The following is an 8785-nucleotide window of genomic DNA, read 5'->3' as shown; positions in this document are numbered from 1 at the left end:
ATATTTATTTTGTAGTTTCGCATTAGTGCTGTTAAAGAGAACACCACATTTTTTAAGTCTCGAAAGGTCAACCACCCAATTTTGTTTGTCGTTTTCTAACACCTGCGAGACGTTTCATACGTGTCCGGGATATTTTGGCGATATAGGGCTCATAAAATTAGCACCAACCATATCTTATCTTCTTGTTGTGCAAACAATTAACTTCATCGCCAAGCGCACAATGACGTGGCAGAACGCGGCGCTCGATGATGACTAACGCCGGCCCTCGCCCATCGACCTTGTGGCCGGCGTAGTGCCGCCGCAGCGTTTGGTACGAGACACAACAAGGGTTGCACCGATGAGCAGAAAAGAAAAGAAAAAAAAAATAGAGGGAGAAGCATACACATGAACTCGCTGGGACCGAAGAGCGAAACAGAAACCAAAACCAAACGGGAGCGTCGCGGCGAAGGTTTCCGCCCACCACGCCACGTGACCGAATGACGCCACGCCGTCTTGTTTTTCTTCGTGATGCTCGTTCTTGAATCGTCCAGTTTTGTCGGCGGGCGCCTGCGTCGGGAGTGAGTGCGTTGGAAACTATTCCTACCCGAGCAGAGACGAGCTGTGCGACGTGGAGAACGCAGTGGTGGCTGATCATCGTTTTTAAGGGTGCTCTCGCGTGCCCTTGTGACGTGAGTGAGATCGCGTTGCTAACCCCAGTGTGAAAGTCGTCGGAATCCCCGTCGCCTGTGCCGTGCACAGCGGATCGTTCAGAATGGTGATCAAAATGTACGTCTCCGGCATCTCTGCCAGCAAGGAGGTAGGTCGTTTCGTTCGCCGGTTGCCGTTGCAGTGGTGGTGGCTGCGAGGGAGGGAGTCGGACCGGCCCACTCCTTATTCAGCGGGGTTTGCACCGGCAATCGAGAGTTCGAGTCGCGTAGCAAAACGAGTGCGGCGCCGAATTTGGGAATCGGAACGACCGTGCAAAGCAGAGACGTTGTTCGTGACCGCGCATCCTGTTTACGCCGGGAGCGTTTCTTCCGGACCGTGTTCTCCGGTAGTGCCCTAGAGGATGTCGAGCCCCGCTCGAGGGGTTGGGCCGCGCGGTCCCACCCATTGCGCATGGCTCGCACGCATGGGCTCCTGCCAGCAGCTCTCCCGGGCTTTCGCACGGCCGGCTTTCCTTCCGCTGTGCGACAAAACCGCTAAAATATAGCGCTGTGTTGAAACGCCCAGCTATGCGCCTCTCTCTCTCTGTGTGTGTGTGTCTGTTTTCTCTTTTTCTCTCGCTGGCGAAAAAGAGCTCTTAGACTGCTTTGTGGGCAGTGGCACCGAAGCATTCTTGCTGTGTGGTGATGCGCTCTGGAAACTATATTGGTTTTCGATTCGTGCTTCCCGATCTGTTGTCAGATATGCTCGCACTGCTATTTACAACACAGAGAGGAAAAAAAAAAAAACAAACCAACTACTCCGTAAAGATTAATCGTGTACTGACGTTTAAGCTAAACAACCACGTGCAGTGTGTGTATATGGTCATCATCACCGTCGAAGTGGTACAATTCGTCCACCTGCTTTTGTTTAAGATGGACGCACTGTACGTCTTCGTTTGTGACGCCGCGATGCCATATGGCAAAAACAACGTTGTTGTGTCAAGGCTTGTGGAAGAAGTGCTGGAAGTTTGGGTTTGGGTGCAGAGAAAAGCACAGTATCAGTGCACCAGATAATGTCACTATAACAACTGATCCTTGTGAAACCAAGATTGCATACATGACAGGTATTCAAGATTGTAACAAACGTCAAGATTGCTACAAACAGCAAGCTATATTAGCAGTGCCATAACAGACACTATAAATAGTACCAGTAACAGGTTCTAAGAATATATATACTTGAGACCTGGCTAAAATTGTTATTGCGATTCTTAAAAGTGCACTTACCATAACCAGATAATGTAACATCTCCTTTCATTCATCTGCTTATGCAGGTATTGCATATGGCCATTGCTCCAACCTCATGCATGTTTTACGGTGTGCTCATGCTTAAATATTCCGACCGCTTTCCTTCCAGGTTAAAAAGAATCAGCAAAGAGCCCTAATGATCTTGGAGTCTATAAAAGTGCCATTCGAGAGTATCGATATCACTGAACCTGGCAAAGAAGAAGACAGAGATTTTATGAAGGAGCACTGCAAGAAGGTTGATGGTGTTTGCACACTCCCTCCACATTTCTTCAACGAAAAGGAATACTGCGGGGTAAGGCAATTATTACATGTAACATCCGAATGATAGAACACGTGTCATCCTGAACATCTGCTTTTACAATGTCTCAGACTGCTCTTGCCAGGCGATAATTGTGTTATCATGTTACCTGACCAGACAAACTTTTGTCAACCTCTTGACTAAATTTCAGCTTTGCTGCACTGCTTTTAAGACTGTTTTTCAAATGCAAAAACTTCTCTAGCATAGGTGTGAGTCAGAGGTGAAATCAGTACATGGCTTGCTTCATTCCTTCAACATTTGACATATTTTGTTCAGCAAAATTAGATGACCCGAAATGTGTAACAGTGCTCCTAGAGAGGGGCATGATTTTAATGGCGCTTCTTTTTTATTCTATAGGATTATGAAGACTTTGATCAAGCCACAGAAGAGGACAGGCTGATCCTTTTTTTGAAGCTTGACCCTGCAGAGTACAACCTGAACGGATCAGTAAGTCTTAATATTACTGTTATATGCACACTCAAACCTCATTATAACAAAGTTACATATTACAAAAAGATTAAGTTTGTTATATCAGAAAATTCGTTATAAAGGTTATTTCTAACACTGTATCCTTTGCAAGACTATATTTTATTTACTCTGTTATATCTGTGTTTATTATATTGAGGTGTGAGTGCTAATATATAGCTAATGTTATGACATCAGGTGAAGGACTGGCAATTGAGATAAGTAACATAATAGATGTTATGGAATGTTGCCTCTCTAAGGTCTGGAACAAACAGGAACTGTAGCTGAACATAAAAAAATTACTGAAGCATAGTACTAGAAAAGAGAGCAGTGAATGGTATCTCCATTATCTTCCAAGACAAAGATGTTAGCCTGGAAACAAATGTTTCTTCTCAACACTCTTGTTTTTCCTGTGGTGTGTATAGGTTTGAAACATGGACCTTGAAGAAATATAAAAGAAAAGAAGCTGGATTCCTTTAAATTGTGCTGGTGGTGTAGGTTTTTGAGAATCTCACGGACTTCCAAACAAAGCAGCCTATCAGCCATAAGGCAGATGAATACCTTAGTCTTGGCAGTGTGAGAACTGGTTTTTGACCAAGATATTTGTTCAATGGAAGGAAAAAGGAATGTGCGAGGGTTTGTTATGGTTAAATGGCATTCATCAGGCTGCAAAAAACATTTTCGGAAGCTTCTATGGGCATCCCTGTACTCAAGATGTCAATAGGTGTTAACGAGTTGATGGTATTTAATATACCATATGTTCTACTAACTTAGAGTTGAAAAGTTTAAGAAAGTTGTTTCCCATTTCACATTATTTTTCTCCTCTACACTTCCGATAATATGGTTTACTATTTCACGCTATTCATAAATAGAATTTTGAGATAAGCACCTTACAATTGCAGACAACTATTTTTGATCACTAGCATTAACGAAAGTGAGAAAACGCCAGGCCTGCGCAGAAAGCACAGCACAGTGAAAGCTAGAAAAGCAACCTTTGAGAGCCTTTTCTAAACACTCATTGGGTGAGTGCTGCAAGCACACTTGCTTGATACCGACTACGGCATTAACAATAAAAATTTTAGGGTAGTAGGCCGGCATTTCCTATGCTATTTTTCATCATTCTTCTTGGAAGCGTGGAGTCCATTAAACACTTGCAAGAAATTTTATGTCAATTGTTCATGCAGTTGCACTTGCCAGAGCCCTTGGCTATTTGGAAAAAAACAGCTATTTTTATTATTTCTTGAAGAACAACCCCCCCTCCTCATAACTTAAGCGGAGGTGAAGTGGGGGGAAAGGGGGCTAGCATGCCACCAAAGATAGTATTGACATTCAGTGCTATCTATGACTGTTTTCGTTTTTTTCCTGTCTTTTCTTTTCTTCTTGTGCACTGCATATATATTTTTTACAGGGAAAACGAACTGCACAATGTGACATAGGTACTAACTACATTTTGCCAGAATTGTGCAGTGAAAACGACAATAAGAGAGTCGGCTAACCATCTTATCTTTCATAACTGTTGGTTGTACTTTGCAAGCTTGTTTTGTTCTTCTCCTCAGAGTATCGTTCCTGAAGGGGTGGAGCCTATTGCGATGCCTAGTGACAAAGGTGAGGGAGAGACTGAATCCGGCATGGTAAATGGTGCTAGTGAAGAGGGCGCTCAGGAAAGCGGTACTGGGGATAGCGGTGAAAACATGGATGTTGGCGATGACAGCAAGGAACAGAAACCAGGAGGAGGTACAGAGGAAGGAAACGCCGAAAAAAAGGACAAAGTGGATGAACCCGCTGAAAATGTGGAAGAGGACGAACAGGGAGGTGCTGAGGAGCAGAAAGATGAAGGTATTACTGGAGGTGAGGAAGCTGAGAGCAAAAGTGAACAAGAAGAGACCGAAAGTGCTCCAAATGATGAACGTGAAGAGAAGGCCGATGATGATGAAATGAAAGCAGATGAAGAAATAACAGAAGAGCACAGTGGCGATAAAGAAGATATTGCAGATGAAGAGGAGAAAGAAGAGTGATTCCATTGCACCATTTAGAAAGAAAAAGATAAGAATGTGCTGGCCTTGTGTGCATTTTAACACAGTTTTCAATTGTGTTCTGTGTGGAAGAATGGCAGAGGTCGCATGTATGTTTTGTTTGAGTGTGAATACAATGATAATGTGTGCACTGGTAACAACACTGCCATCAGCAGTTAGGAATTGATTCTGCATTGGACGGGCTGCACGATGCATTACACAGAGTTGTTGGCCTGGCCACTACATACTGTTAAGTTGTAGTGAACTTGTAGCATGTGATAAATTACTTAATAGTCTAGATTTGGCTTACTGTGTAATTTGTAGCTTTGAAATTCATTTTGGTTTGAGCATAAGTACTTTCTTGCTGCTGTACAGGACAAAAAACCTGCGTTGTTGCAGTGTTTGAAAGCTTTTATCTATTGTGTACCTTCTGCAGCTGTAAACTTCAAGTGATGATATCCTCAGGGGTTGACAACAAAAGACAGGGAAATGTTAAATAGGAGTACACTTTGGCGCTCAACAACAAGGAGTACTTCCAAGTCCAAAGAGACCAACCAAGCCAGCTTTGCTACCACATTAATTGACTTCAGATGACAAACTTTGACAACTAAGCCAGCCTTCCTACTATATGATAAACTTTGCCATATGGCAGAAGCAGCGAATAAAGCTACTTCATGGAACACAGTTGCCTTAATACTTGTAAGTGATGTTACTGATTATGTGCTCAAGTTTTTATGCTTGTGTATTTGTATATACCATTTTAGGCACACTCTGTGCCACAACTGCTGTAAAAAGAGCTGTTTTCTAGGACTGAATAATGTTGCAGCTTAATAAAGTGGTTTGCTGTTGAGACATTGACATTCTATGTTTTTTTTTTACAGCATGACCGTTCGTGTGCACCCAAAGCCTGCACAACTACCACTGCCTGAACGAATGTTTTGCCATCGTGTCTACTACGCATTGTGGTTCGTCAGCATTCACAGCCAAAAGCTACCGTTTTCTTAAAAAAAAAATGCTTAGCTTGCGAGATTGCTTGCATAGGTTGTGTTGCCTGTCCACTAACCCAAGAATGAGTGTTCTTAGTTCTAACTTGCAATGAGTGATCAGAGGAGACTGATCAACTTTGTGCATGTAAGCATGATTAAGAGTTTTCAGGTGTGTAATGTTGAATTTAAAATCCCCCAAAAAATTAATGCGGTAAAAAAGTTACTGCATTGAAATGAAATATTTCTGTTTACTGTTAATTGTTACAGACTGTGCTGAATTATTCTTTTAGTGCAACTGCTGCATGATAGCATGGTTGAACAATGTTGATGACAAATGAACAAATTTTATTGCTCAGACAGTGAAAATCGTGAAGACCAGCAGCAGATGCCAGTTACTGTTCAAGAAAATATTGTACAGATGGTACAACTGTCGATACGCTGCAGTCAACTGTGCTAGTGAAAGTATACGTCTAAGCTGCCAGCTTGTCACATGGTATGCATTTTTGGTCGGCCATGAGTGACCATAATTTGCTCATATAAAGCAAAAGAACAAGCAAAGGCATTTAATTTGCCTGCATTGTCAAAGCTTGTAGACTAACCACATTTCACTGACTGCGCACGTTCTGGTGTATCATATGCAGGTAAATGTACAGCTCATGAAACCCCCTTTCACAGACCAAGAAGTGAAGCTGCGAGTGTCGGTGTTTTTTTTCTGGTGATGAGTGCGATTATTTATTGTTTTTGCTTCTGGACGTCCCTGCTTGTTATCAGTCGCATTTGAACTATCAAAAGGTACCTTGTTAAAGAACCTATCTGGAAAAAATATTTTATTTGCTATCTCGTTTTGAATGTAGTTGCACAATAGGCCTAATCAAAATCAATTGTTTGTATGTCTTTTACTGGTGGTTATGTGTGTTCTCGTATAACCTTCTTGTGTCGGGCAGACCTAGTGGTTTTCTAATGTTTGTGTTATGTGAATTCACTTTCACAGGCTCTCGCTAAGTGCCCATAGCTAAGACATTGCCATAGTTATGTCTTGCAATGCATACATTTTGTGTATTGACCAGGTGCCTCGATATCTCTACGTTGCACTTTACAAAGTTTGTGTTGCCCAAATAAGGTGATCATGTTGCATTGCATCGAGAGGGATTGTTGATCCGCAAAATGCACTATTGTATGCCGCAGTTGATCTGCTTGTCTAGATTTTTACGACGTGTTATGTGCACAAGCGCACACAGCTTGATTTTGAAGCTACCACTTGTTTTTTTTTGTTTATTTGCTTTCCTCACGGTGGTGGTGGTGGTGAAAGTATGTAAGTTGCCGTGTACAATTAAAAGTTTCTTCACTTTTGAACAACTGTTGATATAAACGAGAGCAAAAAGCTGCTTCCGAACAGAAACAGTCGTTCACTGCATCTAGCAGCATTCGCATAAACCATCACTCTTTATTGTACCGTTACCCCCCCAATTAGAGACCCTTATACACATCGACCCTCGTCACATTACATTATTACTTCTTAGTAATAGCAACTATTTCATACACTAGACCTCTACACAAAGAACTTGACGAGTGCTGTGCACAAGGTTTTTCAACAGCACTGGACACAGCTGCGCGAAAATGTGCTCCAGCTGTTGCTGTGAAATTATATTTTTTTTTTGCTAGTACTTAGCTATAGGCACCCGACAGTGGACCAGAGGGCGCGACGAAGCTCTTTGGGCCGCCTTAGTATTGTTGGTACCGACCGCCAGGGATACTAAGAAAATGGAACGCTCGCTGAACACAGTGACATGCTAAAGTGTCAGTGCCCTTTTTGGCACGTTTTCAAAGAACGCTTCCTGGGAGCTTACATAATCAGCCACGACCGCCTTGATCACAACTAAACAAGAAAATTATATGCACGTGAAAGCTCAGTTTTGCTGCGCCTACTCGCTATGCTGTGTGTTCTGGCGCTACCATCAGATCTCGTAAACTGCATTGCCAGGTGCCTATAGTTGGCTACAAAGCAATAAGTTCCACTCGCTAAACTGCGGTGCGCACGACCTTTGCCTCATGTGAGTGTCGCACCAGCTGGTTTTAGTTCAAAGCACAAGTACTTTAGCTCCGCCACTGTAAATACTAGGCTCGACATAAAATAAATGCTCCTTGTTCACAACTAAAATATTTTGGCTGATATCATGGAGGTAGTGCAAAACTAGGTGAGGTGCCTCCAATCTCGGAGGCAACAGAAAACCATGGTTAGGTAGAGCAAACTTTCGAAAGGTGGTGAAACAGGAACATTACATCCATAGAGTTTCCTAAAATTAACTAGAGGGGACTCTGGTGCTGCAATCGTTCAGCAACCATGGGAATGATGGGAAGTACACGAATTTGTCTAGTCTTCGCACTTGCAGGCCTCGAATCGCACTTGTGGCTTTGTTTATTGCTGCGTTTAGGTTTTGTTTTGAAGGAAAAAACAAACCCTCTTGAACTTTCTGACTAGATTCGAAATGGTATAAAAGATTAAGGTGGTGAAGCGCAACTGCTGAACATTCGCCGATTTTTGTTTCGTGAGAAACAACTTCAAGCCATGCGAACCCATACGGAACCAGAAGTAGGAAAATGAGACACGTCTATGTACTACCCATCATTCCCATGCTCGCTGAAGCGCCGCGCATTGCAGCTCCAATAGACCCGAATGCCGGAGTTCCCTCTAGTGTATTTATATGAAACTATGGTGACATCGAGAGGGAATAAAATGATGGCTATCGCCTCTCAGTCCTCTTATGTAAGTGCATAAGGAACCCTGGAATTTTTTAAATTTTTTCTTTGGTTGTAACAAAGTATAAGCATTTACTAATATGCTGTTCAGGTAATAGCTAGAGATCGGGTATTTTGTTCAGCATGTTCACAAAGGTGTTCGGCACAAATGTATTCAAGGCCTTCGTTATGCCAAGGCATCAACAAGTTTGCAATGCCACAGTGGTGCTGAATACAAGAAGACACAGTTTACGATGCCTTTTATTTCCATGTAAAGTAATGCATTTCGCATGCAATGAAAATTCCACATGGCATTCGGAAATTTTAACTGAGAATGCTGCAATAACTGCCATGGTA

At 42.5% G+C, this 8785-nt stretch overlaps 1 protein-coding gene across 1 annotated transcript; it reads left to right on the top strand.

The window, feature by feature from the left end:
* Positions 1-539: 539 nt before the first annotated feature.
* Sh3beta (SH3 domain binding glutamate rich protein Sh3beta) lies at positions 540-5117 on the top strand. The gene is made up of 4 exons (XM_037425960.2): positions 540-796; positions 2041-2223; positions 2587-2676; positions 4251-5117. The coding sequence occupies exons 1-4, from the start codon at positions 752-754 to the stop codon at positions 4707-4709; spliced, it is 777 nt and encodes a 258-aa protein (XP_037281857.2). The 5' UTR covers positions 540-751; the 3' UTR covers positions 4710-5117.
* The last annotated feature ends 3668 nt before the right edge of the window (positions 5118-8785 follow it).

Source organism: Rhipicephalus microplus, chromosome 5 (assembly GCF_043290135.1).
Source record: "Rhipicephalus microplus isolate Deutch F79 chromosome 5, USDA_Rmic, whole genome shotgun sequence".
Lineage (NCBI taxonomy): Eukaryota > Metazoa > Arthropoda > Arachnida > Ixodida > Ixodidae > Rhipicephalus > Rhipicephalus microplus.
Note: the sequence above shows the minus strand (reverse complement) of the source record. Positions and strands in the feature narration are given on the sequence as shown.

What these genes read in the sequence shown, in the direction of transcription:
- Sh3beta (XM_037425960.2), top strand. Translation starts at nt 752, where the DNA reads ATGGTGATCAAAATGTACGTCTCCGGCATCTCTGCCAGCAAGGAG. An exon ending in GCATCTCTGCCAGCAAGGAG is followed by an intron (nt 797 to 2,040) that starts GTAGGTCGTTTC and finishes CTTTCCTTCCAG; the next exon opens with GTTAAAAAGAATCAGCAAAG. An exon ending in AGTACAACCTGAACGGATCA is followed by an intron (nt 2,677 to 4,250) that starts GTAAGTCTTAAT and finishes TCTTCTCCTCAG; the next exon opens with AGTATCGTTCCTGAAGGGGT.